The sequence below is a fragment of the Notolabrus celidotus genome, chromosome 19 (genome assembly GCF_009762535.1).
Source record: "Notolabrus celidotus isolate fNotCel1 chromosome 19, fNotCel1.pri, whole genome shotgun sequence".
Classification (NCBI taxonomy): Eukaryota; Metazoa; Chordata; class Actinopteri; order Labriformes; family Labridae; genus Notolabrus; species Notolabrus celidotus.
Window position 1 is genome coordinate 10,572,276 of NC_048290.1, and position 17,306 is coordinate 10,589,581.

At 39.2% G+C, this 17,306-nt stretch overlaps 1 protein-coding gene across 6 annotated transcripts in view; it reads left to right on the forward strand.

The window, feature by feature from the left end:
• The window catches only part of nup214 (nucleoporin 214), a 58,748-nt gene that overhangs the window by 36,036 nt on the left and 5,406 nt on the right, over positions 1–17,306 (forward strand). For 3 of the 6 annotated variants that reach the window (XM_034710297.1, XM_034710298.1, XM_034710301.1), the window contains exons 33-36: positions 2,668–2,839; positions 3,925–4,073; positions 6,079–6,112; positions 7,705–8,438. In XM_034710297.1, coding sequence (XP_034566188.1) covers positions 2,668–2,839; positions 3,925–4,073; positions 6,079–6,112; positions 7,705–7,741 — 392 coding nt within the window. In that variant the 3' untranslated portion in view covers positions 7,742–8,438. Of the gene's footprint in view, positions 1–2,667; positions 2,840–3,924; positions 4,074–6,078; positions 6,113–7,704; positions 8,439–17,306 lie in introns of those variants that run through there. The other 3 variants (XM_034710299.1, XM_034710300.1, XM_034710302.1) reach the window with 1 other exon arrangement.

The window sequence follows — 17,306 nt, forward strand, 5'->3', positions numbered from 1 at the left end:
AATTCGATAAGAAAATGTATGCTGAAGACATTTTCCAGTCCACACTTGCTCTCATCTGTTGTCAAAACTTCCTCGGGGTACTGATACTCTTCATTAGAAGTGAGCTTAGAAAATGTGAATAGAGCTGTAATAAGGTAAGTACATTTTTCCACGCTTGTATTAGTAGTGTATGATATTGTCTGGCTTCAGGGCTTTGGTGTAGTGATATGTGAGGCCCTGCGATAGAAACCCTGCTCACCTTTACATAATCCCATTTTGCACAGCATGCGACTCTTGACATTCCTTTCTACTTTATCATCTCGACTACAGTGAGTGCCCTTATCTCGTCGGCCCAGCAGAGCAGAGAGTGATGTAGTCATGCTCCAGTATTACCTGCCCAGCACTGCTGATGCAATGTTCCCTCTTAGAGCCGCTAAGTCACAGTGCAATGAGACAAAGATTTGATGTATCTATTACAGTGTCAAATAGACCTACGGTATAATATCTTGGATAATTGCAAACCAATAGAGCTGCAGTGCTATTGGCAAAAGAGCTAGATTATAATTCATTTTGTACTGTTTATTATGTTTTGTACATTACATTTTAAATAGTGAGGCATCACAGCTTTTTTCTGCTTGTGTTCAGGATTTGAAAACTTAACTCTTTGGTTCCCAACCATCTATCATTCCTGTCCCCTTATCTCTATCTTTTTCTTGTCATGCAGTGTTATGCATAGTGGCGAAATGCCCAATTTTTCCCGCTGTAATTTACCTGCATCTGATATTTGTAGCTGTTCAGAGCTTTTAAAGATTGCAAATTAGTTATGCTATGCTTTGTGAACAAGATATAATGTTCGTCAGGTAAACAACTTCCAAGGGTCCAAGTCTGGAGTCATGGCATTTGTTTGAGTTGTCGTCCTAATGCTTTAAAACTGGATTGCACCAAATAGAGGAGGACTGACATGAAATGATTACATGTGTCTGTTATCCCAGCATGTTTTGTCTGTTATAAAGCTATGAATTAGACACTGAACACTGTCTATTATCCCCCTATATCCTCCAACAAAAATGTAATTAACAAGCTAAAGTGAATCATCTAATTAAATCTAAATTAAAGTTAATTTTACTAAGCTGCAAGATTAGTAGTTTTCATTTTTGATTTGCTTTAAAGAACTAAATGGAGCTTCTTCTGAGTTATATAGATTCAGTTTGGGCCTATGTCCACTTAAAGTGTAAATTAGCGCTGGTAGCACCAGTTGAGGAAAGAGGATACGTAGCTGTCCTTGCAAATACCTCTTTGTTAATATTTTGGCTGTGTGGAAATTACTTTATAAGAGTTGTCTTGTTTCTGTGAACTTGGGCCGAATATCGCTCTGTATTTAACATCTGCTGCAACTGTGACCACCACTATGCATCCATGAAACGGTCACCAAACAACAGAGTCACTATTAGAACTGAAACACTGGTCTCTCCCACCGCATTCACTGTGAATCTAAGATCAGGATAGGCTTCATCCCCTGACTTGTTTGCTTCGGGAGATTCAGCTGTTTTTCTTTCGGCTCTATTGTGGCGCCGTGAAAAAAAGATTCCAACTTAGCTATAGTTTGCCATGCCAATAATTATGCAACACCTTTACCGTAAGACATAGCAACAGTGAGCGCTCGTGAAAAGCGCTCCAAATATGCTCAATGACGAATGCTACTAGTGGACACAGGCCCTAATTCTTTTCATCTTCCTTAATCGTTTTCATAAGGGGTTATAGCAGTTACAGCAGCAGCCATCCAAGCCATCCTTCTATGCCACTAATTATGCAAAACTTGTACCGTACAACATAGCAATTGTAAGTGCTGGTGCAAAGCGCTTTGTCTCTGCACAATAAAGAATGCCACTAGTGGACACAGGCCCTAATTCTTTCCACCTTTATTAAGCTTTGTCATGAGTGGTAATAGCAGTTTCATCAGCAGCCATCCAAGCTATCCCTCCGTGCCCCTAATTATGCAAAATTTGGACCGTAGGATGTTGCAACATTAAGTGCTGGGGATAAGCACTCTGAAACTGTGCAATAAGAATGCCACTAGTGGACACAGGCCCTAATTCTTTTCATCTCTATTAACCTTTTGTCATAAGTGGTGGTTATAATAGTTACATGAGCAGAATTCCAAGCCAATTCTTAGCTCCACTGACATAGCACCCCTCAGCTTCCTATTGCCCTATCACTGGCCCACACACAGGGAGTGTAATCTTGTTACATTGGCTGGATCAATTATTTATTGGTGTATGCTGGTAGCCAGGCTGTAATTTCAGTCCAGCCTTTCTCCCCTGCCTCTGGTACCGCCGGGGCCTTTGAGTTGGTGTGAAGTATCCATCCCTTCATTGTGCTGTCATTGTGTTGTTCAAAAACAATAAAGCACTTGTACACAACAAGACACAAAGACACTCACTATTAACTGTTTCCACTTTTTTGTGCGTTAAGAAAATCTAGTTCCAGTTCAGACCACATGTGAATACATATTTGTGACTTTATTTTTGCAAGAGTTCAAGAAAAGTCGTCGCACAACAGAAACAGTGTCCTTGCTGAGTTTTCTTCCTTATTTTGTGAAAGCAGTGTTGAAAAAGTCCTTTAAGTCCTTGTATCAGTGCCTCTACTTTCCAAACTTTTCAAGAGCCCTCTCTCTTTCCTTCTCCACAGGTGGTTTTGGCAGCGCTCCAGTGTTTGGGAGTTCCCCTTCTTTCGGCAGCCCCCCTGCATTTGGAGGTGGAGCGGCATTCGGAGGGAACCCTTCTTTCAGCGGCAACATGGGCTCGTCTGCCGGTAAAGTCTTTGGAGAGGGAACAGCCGCTTCCAACATGGGAGGATTTGGGTGAGGAACTGAGTTTGATCCATTTTAAATGTGGGGGGAAAAAAAGAAAAGGGTAGTGGTTCATTTTTTGGGTGTTGCAGCAAGTAAACACGAGCCAACGTCCGTGTCACCAGGCCTTTCCGTGCACACACAGGAGGCAGTGAAGCAGCAGGATTTTTGCCTGCAGCGTGTAGAAGAGGATTTTATTTTTTCGCAATCAGAACATCTGTGCGCTCTCTCACTCAGTGCACAATCACACAAGCATAACACATAAAGCTACTGAAGGGAAGCATGCACAATCATTGTAAAACACCATTAACGCTGCAGAGATTACGAGAGGAAATAAAGCGAATGGAGCAAGTTTTGCCAGCGCAAATTAAAAGCAACAAATTATAATTTTAGATTTATATTTGATTGAAAAACTTCCCTGAAGGTCCACTCACTGAATGGGACTATTCACAGCCCCCAGCTGACCATCTTAATCTCGATTTTGAATTTCATTCTTAACTACAGAGATATTTACCCTTTCCTAATATCCGTAATTCTGATTTTTCCAGCATTTTTAACATTTTTATGCCCACAATGTACAGATTTCCTCACAGCAAACACAGCTATGAGCCTAAAACCACCAACTAGATTACTCCCCTCAGATAATCTGGCTGCTGCCTGCAGATTAAACTGGCCTGCTCTCCCTCCGTTTTGCTTAGTCTCTCCTTTCTCTCCAATGGGAGTCAATGGTGCAGAGGGGATTACTGCTTAAAGCCCCATTTCCCAATCCTCGCACACACACACACACACACACACACACACACACACACACACACACACACACACACACACACACACACACACACACACACACATACCATCTGACACCTCCTGCCTGGCTGGGATGTTTACGTGGTGGGAGCTGAACAAGAAACACATCATATACTTATATCTCCTTCTTTCAGACAGTTCAAAGCAGAGCTGTTTAATAGTTCTGTTTTCATTCATTCGTCCACTCAGCTTCATGTTTTTATTGACTCACTGGTTGTAATAGCTGTGTTTCTTTCTGTTACTGCATACCTTTAATGCATCATTGTTCTCTCTTCTTTCGTTTTCAGGTTCGCTTCACCTCCCAGCGGCCCGTCTTTCGGCGCTCTAGCCAATCAAAGCGCGCCGCCGTCGTTCGGGGGCCTGGCACAGCAAGGCCCTGGGTTTGGAAGTCAGCCCAGCAGCTTCTCAGGCTTTGGACAACAGCCACAGGCGGGAGGTGAGACTACTACTCTAGTTTCCCTCTATTTTTTCTCTGTTCCCTTCTCTTCTTCCCTCATCGTCTTCAAATGACCACTTCACTAATTCAGTGTTGCAAGCAGGAAATCTTGCAAGAGGCAAAGATTTAGTGTTGCATAGTTCCAGTAATCTTTGTCTGACTACGTCTACTGGTCTGCTATTACTACCACAAATCAGAAAGGCAGAAAAGTCACGGCATCATGTGTTGGAGTTTGCATGCAGGATTTGCAGATCAGAGTTGGTACACTCCCTACTTCTTTTTGGGTGATTGTTGTGTGTTTTGTCTCCTTAAGTCCTTTGGTAAGAATACAGCAATAAGAATACAGAATACAGCAAAAAGACTGTTACTTGTGATGTTTTTATTTTGCCGTTTCACAGCCTCACACCAAAGTGACTTTATATTCTGTTTTGATAAAAGTATGCTTTTATTGGGCGCCCTTGGCATGGCCATTTGGGTCGTGCCTGTGTACGCAGTGGTCGCTGGCTCGACTCCCGACCTTGATCATTTGCTGCTTGTCTTCCCCCCGCTCTCTGATCCCTGCATTTCCTGTCTCTCCTCAGCTGTCCTATGCCCAAAAACACAACTTAGAATATTTTTTGAAGTGCTTTTATTTTGAAAGGGTGCAAAAGGTACTTCTGCTAGATCACAATATCACAACAGTGATAACAAAGCACAAAAAAGTTGATCAACAGAAAAAACCCTGGAGAGGCAAAAGCTCTTACGATGTTACATCATTGTCTGTTACGTCTCTCTTACACGGGACTTCCACCAGATCTGTGTCCGGGCCGTCTCCGATACGCTACGGTCCAGCTCCATGCTCTCTCATCCGTCAACACCCACTGGTTGAGTTTTCGGAACGCAGCACGGCGCAGGACTGCCGGACAGCTGGAGTCATGTGACCGAGGTTTTCCTGTGGCAATCACTGAATCAAGGATTCTCCTCCTCCTCTCCTCATCCATGTTGTCTTTATCAGCCTCTGAAAACCTCTGACTTGATGACTCCAGGCCCGCCTCCGCTCTAAATGACATTTTTTTGTCTTAGTTAAGTTAAAAACGTGTGTTTTATTCTGAAAATTAACCGGGTTTTTATTTTGTTTTGGTCCCTGACTTCCTGTCCCGCTCCATCTGCTCTGTGCTTAATTGATGCGTCGTGCTCCAGCATCCAGCAAAAATAGAAGTCTTGCGTATCTGATCCGTTGCGTTCTTACCTGCTGGATCAGAAACGCAGCCGGAATGCAACGGAGCGGATCCAGTGAGTTAACACATTGACTAGAATAGAAACCTATCAGATCTGGTGCCGTGACGGATCGGAATCGGACCAGATACGGATCTCGTAGAATTTGGCCTTTATAGGTGTGGAGTCACTACCTGTGACATGTATGCAAGGAGTGAGAGAGAGAGAGAGAGTGATCCTTTACTAGTACTAGTTTATGCAATAACTTAACTTATCTATGCATTTAAATAGAAAGTGTACACAGTGTTTATATATATTTGTTATATTTTGTATGTTTCAATAAAAGTATCTTATCTTAGTACATCGATGAGGGATGCCCATCTTATTTAGATAAAAGAAAAATGCTAAACAGATTTGGTTATCCTTCATCTACTGCTGCCATGCCCGTACGCCTCTATGTAGGTAGTGACACGAGAGACGTGATGACACTGAATAAGTCAAAGGCAGATGTCGCCCTCTGCTTTTTTAAAAAAAGGGTATCAATATTTATTTTTCATCTCACCTATGTGAGTCATCCCTTCTAAGTTTCAATTTCAACTGTCGTGAGGTACCGTTACATCCCTTCACTTTTGCCTCCCTTGGGTCTGTTATAGCTTCACTGTCAGTCAGACTGTCCAATCAACCCCCATCACCATCATCCGTTTATCTTTCTGAACCCTCTCTGCTTCTGTCTGCATCCACACAGACGCACAGGAAAACATTTAACCATCTTCTGCCAAACTAAAAGTCCACTCTTCTCTCCTCACTGTAGGATTCTCTGGAGGCACCTTTGGGTCAACAAACCAGTAAGTGTGCTCATCATATAAAGTTTGAATTGATGTCTCTTTGTGTTAGTGTGTGTGTGTGTGCGTGCGTGCGTGTGTGTACGTGTGAATTAATGAGTAGACAGACCCACACTTCCCCCTGGAAGCAGTGTGTTGTGCCAGTGGTGCTTGAACTCTGCTGAACGCTCACATCTTTCTTTTTCTCCATAAAACAGCTCCCCATAGCACCTCTCAGATTTCAAACCAGCTCATCTTCCCCCGTTCCTTTCCACTCCTTCTTTCTTGTCTTTGTTTATTTGAAGCCAGACTGAGCTTTATTGCTTTGTCAAGGTATTATCACCTAAACCAAAATCTCTGAACCAAAATCTCAAAAAGAAAAATAATTTAGAGATTAAGATGAAACATTAAAAGATGAAATAAATTCTGAGAAATACTAATACTGCTAAATCCTTCTGACCCCCTGTGGAGAGTCCCTGTCCCTGAACCGGGTGCTGCATGATTGAACGCTCCAGCAGTGCTTCTCAACTAACCGCCCCCTTGCGATCAGTTTTTTTGCTCCCATCCCAGCGTCTCTCTTCTTCTTTTGCTTCCCTCCCATCCCCTCATTTCCACTTCTTTCTTCCCCCTCCCTGTCTTACGCTTCCTGCTCCCTGTGTTTGCTGCTGCGTGTCACATGGCAGCGTTCCCTGGGGTGTGTTCCAGAGGAATGCACTCTGAAGTGTGCAGGAGTGTGTGGGGAGACGAGGCTTAGCCCATCGGACATATTCACATACTGTTAATAATCCTTCTCTCCTGTTCTTCTTTAGTTTTTTATTTTGGGTCTACAGCTCAATGTGTTTCTTTGCTATCCTTTACACATTTTCTGGATTGAATTAACATAGAAAAAGCCGTCACTTATTTTTCCTGCAGATATGCAGAACAACCCTTGTGACGCAATTAAACGGCCCAGAACAACCATGAGCACAAAGAAGCAAACACATTAAAATAAATGCAAAACACTAACTCAACATGCTGAGGCCGTTGAACTGATTTAAGTGTAAAACACTGAAATTTTACCCATTCTAAATCATATTTTGATATATGACAAGGCAAGACACAAAAAACAATATACTTCCTTTGTGTTGATTTGTCTGTTTTTATTCTAGAACTCTTAAAAGTGTCCCTTATAGACCTCATGATCACCACAAACCCAGATCCAAATACCAAGTATTGTACAGCACCATTACACTCAATGGTACAAAGTCTTGTCTTGTGCACACAAGTTAATATCTTGTCAAACAAGAAAATTATCATGTGTGCACAGGAAAATAATGAACACATAAAAACAGTATTCACAACATCAAAACAGCAAATGACGGACAAATAATGGCATCTAATGAGGAATGATGAAAAGTGGAATCATTACCACCACTACATTTGCACAGATTAGTAACTTGTGCGCAGTGCTCACAAGATAAAAATAGCTTCACAGGCTCAGTAAAATGGAAACTTGTACCTGTCCTCTGGTAATGTCAATAATGATAATGATAAAAAAAATAAAATAATAATAATTAAAAATTGAAATATTTTTACTCATCTTTCCCTCTCTTCTTTGTCTGGTTTTTTTCTTCCAGATCAACTCAGCAAACATTTTCCAGTTGGAGAAGTTAGTTTTATTTTCTGCAATCAAGCTCTCTGTGCCACACAGTTGTTGGAGTGAGGGGGTGAAGTGCGTCATATTGGGGTTAAAGTGGTGAATACAGTGAACTAGAGGACAGTTTTAATCACATTTTCTTTGTTAAAACTGACTCATTTTGAAAACATTTAAAGTCTTTTGGCAGCTTGCAAAGGTAAAGGTGTTTTAAGTTATACATTTATACATTTATTTTGGACGTTTGGCACTTAAAACCATAGATTTTCAAGAATCAAGCAATGACTTTCAAGTGTTGTTTCTTGTCAAAATATTCCTCATTCATATACATACCAAAGGTTGATTTTGGCTTTCTGGGTTCATTTTTGTGTCCAACATTTTATAGTCTTTTGATTCTGTACCTTTAAGCATTTGAATGCCCCAAAACGTTCAAGCTCTTTGACATCTGCATCCTTTTAATGAATAATGTGCTCTCTGTGTGACATTGCATATTAATTTAATCCCAGCCATATCTGACCATACAGTGATGATAACAGATCTCATAATGTAGACTGTACCAAACGTAAACAAACCTGACGTTCGAGACTGTCATACAAATGTGGTTTGAGGTGGAACCTTAAAAACTGAGATTATTTTTCAGATATTTTTTTGGTAAACCCCAGCTTGATGTATATTTTTACATGAAAAGTGGAAATAAATGATATTTCTTAAAGGAAATGATTTGTCTATTTAACATTTTATTCAGTAGTGCAGTTTTTTTTTCCTTTTTTTATTTTATTTTAAGGGATAATGAAACTGGAATAAGGCAAATGCCTGATCATTGTGTGGTTTATTCACTAATGTAATGCATCTTTCACAGCAAAGTTATTATTTACAGCCGTCCGCACAGAGATTTACTTTGATTTTTTTTTTTTATATTTGACTCAACACCAAAGCTTGCTCTAAAAAATGTTAAATTCCCTGTTGAAGACAGCACATCACTACATTCAGTATTTACTTTTTACTGAGGAAATCTAATCTGAATATAAACCAGATTAAAGCGAACACAGTTTAATTCGATGTGACATAAAGAATAGCATGGCAGCATGCCTCGGGCCATGTTTAGATGCCTCACTAATTAATGCTAAATCCTCCTTGATATGCAGCTCGTTCCTCCATGTTCAGTAAAGAATTCATTGACTCGCATACAGAGCCATGTCAGGCTGTGGGAGAATGCTGATGGGGATCTTTCGTAGCCTCGCTGCTGTGGCATTCAGCCACCATCAACAGAATTACTTTCCCGGCTTATGGATTTGGAGCATGTCACTGTCACTCTGTCCACTCTTATCTGGCGTCTCTCAGCAGACGGGTGGCAGAGGTCCGGGTCGCTCTGAAGTGGCACGGGAATGTCAGGGTCATAAAATGTGACCTAAACCACCCACCTGCTCCAATGGTCAAACCCACATTCCTCAGTAGTCCTTGGGAGATAAAAACAGTTGAGCTATTGATACTATTGGGAAAAAAAAAAAAAAAAAGATTTTAAATTTGAGATATTCCAATACCATTTACACTATTCATCAAGATTTCTGTTCTATTTACCAGGATTTGTTGACCTATTCCAAATACCCTTCCAATATTAGTGCCTTTAGAAAAATAGAGAGAATAGAATAGAATAGAATAGAATAGAATGTACTTTATTAATCCCAAAGGGAAATTCAGTAAATATGTATATAGAAATAAAGTACCATCAGAAAAACACTGATTGTCGACTTTTTGCCATCTTTGACTAACATAGCACTTTTACTGCTTATGCCACTCTAGTTTTTACCCCAAACCAGTTGATTTTTTCATGGTCTAATTGGTAATTGTGTTAGATCAATGCATTGACCAGCTAACCCAAACTGGTAATGTAGTTGGAGCTGAACCTAAAGGACAATACAGTTTGTGATATTGGTACTGGTATCAGTATCATAGGTCAATACCTATGCTTTTATAGGTACATATACCAGTAACACAGCCTTATACTGATACCGTTATTGGTACTAGTATCATTATCAAAGGCCAGTATTAATAGGAGGTACTGTTATCAGTATCAAAGGCTGCCACTGACTTTTGTACTGGTGTCAGTATCAAAGGCCAATATCTATACTGTTATATGTACAAGTATCAGTACCAAAGGCCAAGACCAATAACAGTAGGTATCAAGGTTGATATCAGTACTATTATTGGCACAGATATCAGTAAAAAAAGACCCAATATCAAAACCATTATTGGTACTGGTATCTGTACCAATGGCCAGTACCAACAGGAGGTCCTGTTATCAGTATCAAAGGATAATACTGATACCATATTGGTACTGGTATCAGTACCAAAGGCAGGAATCACCAAGTGGTACTTGTGTCAGTGTCAAAGTTGATATAAATTTTTTTTATTGGCGCTGCTGTCAGTATCCAAGGCCAATACCGCCATTGGCACTGATATCCGTATCAAAGGCTGGTACATATTATACTCTATTTTTTAATCCACACAACCCACCCATGCACTTATTAATTATTTTATAATTTGATCTGAAGACACAAAATAAGCAGTTTTATGTCCATAATCGCAACCAATATAATATCATTTTGGTGTCCCAGGTGAAGATGCGGATTACAGCTGCACAGCTACCAAGCTCAAAGTCTGTAATGCTTTCCGCTAAAGCCGATGAGATTATGAGATTTTAGCACCCACTCCACAACTGGATTTATGAAAGGATTAAACACAGTTTTTCTATTATTCCACAAATACAACTCAAATAATAAAAATTGACAGTACTCCTCTGTTCCTGTTGATTAAAATTCCACGAAAGTCTTCCAAACACTGCAGAAAATGGCAGCTGTCTTTCGTCTGGCATCTAGTTAAAAATAGCCTGACCACCACTCACCCCTCACCCTTCCTCCCACCCTCGCCCTTTTTCTGTCCCCCTCCCCCCTCAAAGTAAGTGATAATTAGCAGCTTCTGAGCACATCATTGCTTGCTTTGCTGACATATGAATAATCTCTACGTGTGTCACTGCCCTTCCAGAGTTGGCATCTTGTGGACCCATAGGCAATTCTCTGAACACCCCTGTCTCTCAAATATCCCTTATACTGTATACAATGTACCAGTAACATTGTTTGGGTCCCATTATTGTGTGAGGTGAGAGTTATACAGAGTGTTTGTCAGCTGCAGCCCCTCTGACAGAGCTTGCTACATTTTTCCCTAATAGGTAATTTTGCCTGCACAGATAATCCAAATCCAATAATCCACTAACAGACGAGGGAGACCTCGCCCCCCAGTTTCTCTTCCCTCAACACATTGTGCTGACTTTGTGGTGCACTGCGGATCACCCTGTCCAAGACTTAACCCCTATCTGGACAACAACACATACCGATAGCAAGTGGACACAGTATTATGAAAAGTAGAATGTACTTGAAAAAATTTCTGAAAAGTCTTATTATGAGAAAAAATGTCAGAAAGATAATTTTGTGAGGTCCTACACAAACTTAACGTATTAAATTGAAAACATGATATCAAGGGAAATCTATGGTTAAATATTTGTCAAATTCAAGTTTATAACAATTGTTCACATTGCATGATCCTTCAAGAGTTGTCAATGTTGGTGTGATGGTAGTTTAAACAGTTTGTTTCAGACTGAAAAATTCTCACCTCTTGCATTGATTGCCATTCATTTTGGCTAATACATCCATTACATAACACAAAGAGGATACTTTGACGTTTATGGCCCTTTCCGTCGTCCCGTCTTAGCCCTACTCTAGGTTTGTGTTGCGTTTCCACGGACGCGGTACCTCGTGTCAGATACCAGTTTTTCGTACCTGCTCTGCTCTGGTTCCAAGCGAGCTGAGCCGATACTAAAAGGTGACGTCAACGGACTGCCGGCCACTGATTGGTCAGAGAATGTCGTCACCGAAGAGTCATGAGTGTGATGCCCAACATAGGAATCAAACCTGCCATTTAAAAAAAAACAACATCAGTACTGTACAATGTCTGCACGCAAAGTTTCTCTGTGGTTCGTTGACGAGGTCTTGCTCGGCCTGCAACAAAATGCTACAGACTGTGCAGCAAGTACACCATTGCCTGACCTACTGTTCTGACAAAATAACAAAGTTAAACACGCCCTGTCAAATATCTCAGCATTCACTCAGTGGACTGTCACCCATTATTTTTTTTACATTCATGGTTCCCAGAGGATGTACTGTATAGACTTGTAGGAACCCCTGATCGATTTAGTTTCCCAACAAGGTAAAGATTTGTGACTCAAGGTTAAATGTTAAAAAATAAACAAGTTAGTTTGATTATTATGAAATTTTGTACCCATGTTCATGCTCCCCCTAGGATGAGCATGCCTTTCCCAAAGCACTATCATCAGACATTTCTCTTGTCTAACACCAACATGATTTAGCATGCTCATGTTAAATCAATATAAACCGATAAACATTTTAACAGCATCAGCATAAGCCTTGATATTGTGAACATGATAGCATGCTAATTTTTACATTAAGCTCAAAACCACCTCAAGGCAGAGCTCTTAACTGGAGGCTCTAAGTCTTCTGTAACATCTCTCTCTGAAAACTTCCCTGCTTGTCAAACAACTCCATAAATCTGCACATTTATTTTTGGCCCAGCCCACACATAATAAAGGTAATTGGATGAGTCCATTACCTAGTGTAGCTTCGGTATAAAACATTTTTATCTGACACTTAAGTGGTCAGAAGTTATCACAGTTTTTCTTTTAAATTGTGCAACTAATCTCCTCTAGTTATGTGTTTGTCCCTTCTTTGAGCACTCTCACACAGGCCTGCAGATACAAGCGGTATTATGTTGCAGAATGTAAGAGCTTTATCACTTTGTATGCTAGAATTTCTGCCCCAATGCTAAGCACAGCTTTGAGCAAAGCAGGGCCACTGACGTGAACATAATACATGATAGATAACACCCGAAGCTACTGTACCAGTAAGTCTGTCGAAACCTCTCTGCCTTTAATTATCCACCTGCCTCACTTCCTCCTCTTTTACTCTCTTTCTTGAACTCACTCACAGGGATTATACAGTTCAGTGTCATTACTTCTCCTGATACTTCAAAGGAGCTTTATTCTGGAAGCTTTCATTTCAAACTCCATTTAGTCTTGCAAATATACACAAGAGCCAAGACAGCGGGAGACAGATTCTTCATTAACACGTGACACAACACAAACAGGTGCATGCAACATCAATTTCAGCACTGACTTGGCATGTGAATGGATTATGGAGAATGGGCTTAAAGTCTTATCTAATAGACTTGATCGTGGATGTCAGGCATTGTCACATATGTCAGAGGAGAAGATTTCAGTATCAGGAGAGTTGCAGTGTTGCTAAGGTTTAGGAGGAGAGTACTCCCTAATGGCTTATTCAAGATTGTGAAGGACTTGCTGCATTGGTAAAATGTACACTCACTCAAAAATGTGAAAAGCAAGTCTCCATCAAAAAACAACCCAAGGCACACTGTATGATTTGTGCAAAATTAAACCGCTTTAAATTAAATTTGTTTCCCACCATATGCATGGAATACATTGCCAAGTGTAATTAGGGAATTTTTATTTTGCACAAATCACACCATGTGCCCGCAGTAGTTATTTGACAGACCTGTATTTACATTTTTTAATTAGTTTGTATATTATTTCTTATAGTACAATATTATACTCATTTTTGGGGATGTAGTACAGTACAATATATTACTATATGACATGATACTATACAAAAACTATAAAATATGATGCAATTCAATAAAATACAATACAATACAATATAGCACTATGTGATACAGTACCATACAAAAGGATAAGGTACAATGCAATCCAATGCGATGTCATTGTAATTTTGAAAATGTGTGATACGATACCTGATGATGTGATACAATATCTTGTTAGGATACGATGCCTTATGATACGATACAATAAGATATCTTATAAAAGGATACCATATAATACGATACGATAACTTATGATACGATGCAGTACCTTGTTATATGATACAATAAGATATCTTATGATAGGATACCTTGTAATACGATACAATATCTTATGATGCGGTACAATAAGATATCTAATGATAGGATACCATATAATACGATACGATAACTTGTGATGTGATACGATACCTTATGATACGATACAATAAGATATCTTATGAAAGGATACCATATAATACGATACGATAACTTATGGTGCGGTACAATAAGATATCTTATGATAGGATACCTTACGATACGAAAACTTATTATGCGATATGATACCTTATGATACGGTATCATATAATACAATACCTTATGATATGATACGATAACGTGATGGGATAAGATACCTGATTATATGATGCAATCGGATATGTTACGATACCTTATGATATGATACGATACCCTCTGATACGCTACGGTACCTTGATACAATACGATACCTTTTGATACTTTAAGATACCTTGATACGATACAATGCCATATCTTATGTTACAATATAATATGACACTGTATGATGCGAAGTGATGCGATACACTGAATCCACCCTGTACAGACACTTGTCTTGGACTCAAATACTGCATACATTTACTTACCTCCACAGTAGTAAACATTTTAACAAAGCAATAATTTTAAACTGCAATCAACATTTTAACAGTGGCACAATGATAACCCATAATGACATAAATGACACATTTCACGTAGTGAATGACAGGAGCTATAGCGCAACTATGCAGCCTTTATAACATTATTTCAGAAATAACGCCACAAATGAACAGACAAAAGACAGTCATTTATTTTGTAATCATGGAATGAATAAAATAAAATGTGAAGATTTTCTCGCATCCTTTAATATCTCCATGTTTTTTTGTAACTTCACTCTGAAGCCATTCATGATAACTAAGGAGCCGTGCTGCCTTTATTGTGTCAGAGTTTTTTATATACTTCAAAGGCTGCCCACCTCACTGATGTGAGAAGTCTTGATACTGGACCCTCTCTTTCACCACAAAAACAGTTTTTCTTTTACCTCCAAATTTCCCACACAGGTGAGGATTCCTTGTTTCTATAGCACTGAAGTCAAGTTCAAGCCGGAGTGTCTGTCACGGACAACACCCAGGTTTATAACCTTTGTCAGCTACTTCTGGGATCTTTTCTATGTCATTAGCTTTTCCAGCTTCTTTAAGCTTAATTTTACATCAGTTGTTTTGGTGAAATGTCTAAAATCTCTTCTGCTGCAGAGGATTTGATTTGCTATTTTTTTCTAGATGTCCTTTGAGATTGTTTCAGTTTGAGTTCTTGAATCTCAGTAAACCCTGAAAGTTCTTAATGTCCTTATTTGCTAAATCTAAGAATTTCCGGATTTCACCAAGCAGAAATTTTACGCTGAAGTGGATATTCAAAAATTGCTATACTAAGCAGATATGTGTGCACTTCCCTTATTTGGGATACAGAATGAACCATAACTGAATCATCTGACAAAGTATCAAAATGAAAACTAAAGGTGCAAATGTTTCTGCGCAAACAGTATGACAGACAACCAAGCAAACCTGCTGCTTGCATCAGTGCTAAGGGCATAACATGCAATTGGAAATTATTGTTTTAGCTTTTAATTCACAGACAAAGAACATAAGAGAGTTCAAGGTCCACGTCTGCATCCTTTTATCTTTTACAGGCATGTGGCCAAACCACCAGTCACTGATGGTTTATTTTTCTGATTAGTCAAAGAGGATAAGCACAGGAATCACAGGCCATGTGCTCAGGCGGCTTTTACCTTAATTACAACCAAACATGTCATCCAACTGCTGATAATGCCACAGTATGTTAGTCAGTGTATCCAATCCAAAGTGTTATTGCTTCTTTGTTTTAGTTCAGTTAATGTAGTACCTTTAGCTTAAGTTATATCACAAGATCTAACAACAAAATTAATTGTCTTACTTCAAAATCAAATCATTATGTAATGTTTGTAGTTAGTGTTAGAATTAATTATGCAGTTCATTGTGATTTTCCTAAACAACACAATTTTAATAAAAATAGACATTTTTCCTTTAACAGCTCAAACTATTGCATATCACAAAACGTCTTACTTATTTAAAGCATTCATGCTTCATGTGTTTAAAAGCAGATTGGCTTTTTGATGCATTATCTACATTGAAAAAGTTATTAGAAATTAAAGTAATTAACAGCCAATAGGAAGTCTAGAAATCTGGCCACAACAAACTGTGAATGGCTACGTTTACATGAGACTTTTAATTCCTCTTTAATTCAGAATAAAAATTTAATCCTCTTTAAAAAGATTACAAATGACCATATAAACACCTAATTCAGAATGAAAATGACCATTCCGAATTAAACTTAAATCCAAAGTAAGTGTCTGGTTTATTCTGATTTTAAATCCGAATTGAATAGTTGTTCTGCGCATGTTTGTTCCCTTGTCCTGTCACAATGACGCACATATTCCGTGCTGGCGGGCACATATTTCAGGATGGCCGCTGAAGCAAGCGTTGGACTCGAGTCGAGACTATTTATTTAATAAGAGCCTTAGAAGAAATCGATATAATGAAAAGCGTTGATGGACGGAAGCATACAAATGTGGAACTTTTTAAAGCTGTAGCGTCCAAGTTAATCGAGGGACTTGTCACTTGTGTGGTCTTCCATTTAGTAACCAAAAATAAAAGAAGCAGGAACTGGAGTCTGTTTTCTTCCTTTAGACGTAAATATGTCACGCCCGCCCCTGTCTAATCAGAACCCTTCCCAACCCCCAGACCTTAAGCGGAAATGAATAAAGACGATTAAACGTGTTTTCCATGTAAACCTCAATTCGGAATTACTATTTCCATGTAAACGCAAAGAAGAATACTTTAATTCTGAATTATTTAATTCTGAATAATTAATTCCGAATTAAAAAACATCATGTAACAGTGGCCAATGTGTTTTCTCTGAAGGCCAAATGGTTCGATTCAATTAATATAGCCTTTGGTTAAACTTTATTAAAGCTCCTGTGAGAAACTTTCAGTTTATCTTGATTTTGGCGCCCCCTATGTACAAAGTGATACCTCTCTTTTTTTCTACTGATTTTGTCCGGAACATGTATGTGTAGGTTTGTGTTTTGTAACAAAAAATCTGAAATAAAAAGTCCCCTACTTGCCATGGAAAATATAATCTAAAACTGTATCATGCTGTCAATCACTTTGATTGACACCTACCCCCCACCAGTGGTTTCAGGCATTAAAAATAACCATATAGAAATGGTAATCCTTCATGCTGATGGTCTAGATTGCTTTTTTTAGGTCATTAAGAGACATCAGGGATCATTTCAGGCTGTTTCATATCCAGCTGAAGACTCCTCACAGGAGCTTTAAAGGTGTCATAAAGTGTTCGACATGTTTTAGAGGCCAGCATGTCTTGTTCTTGATAAATGGAGGTGCTACACATGGCACAGCAGTGAGGAATTACGAGACATGACACAACACAATTTGTTGGAGCAAACTTGCGGTGAAGGATGTTTCACTCTTTGTCACTGCTCCTATCAATCATACAGACATATTTGATGTTTCTAACAATTCTCAGAACTCAGAAGGT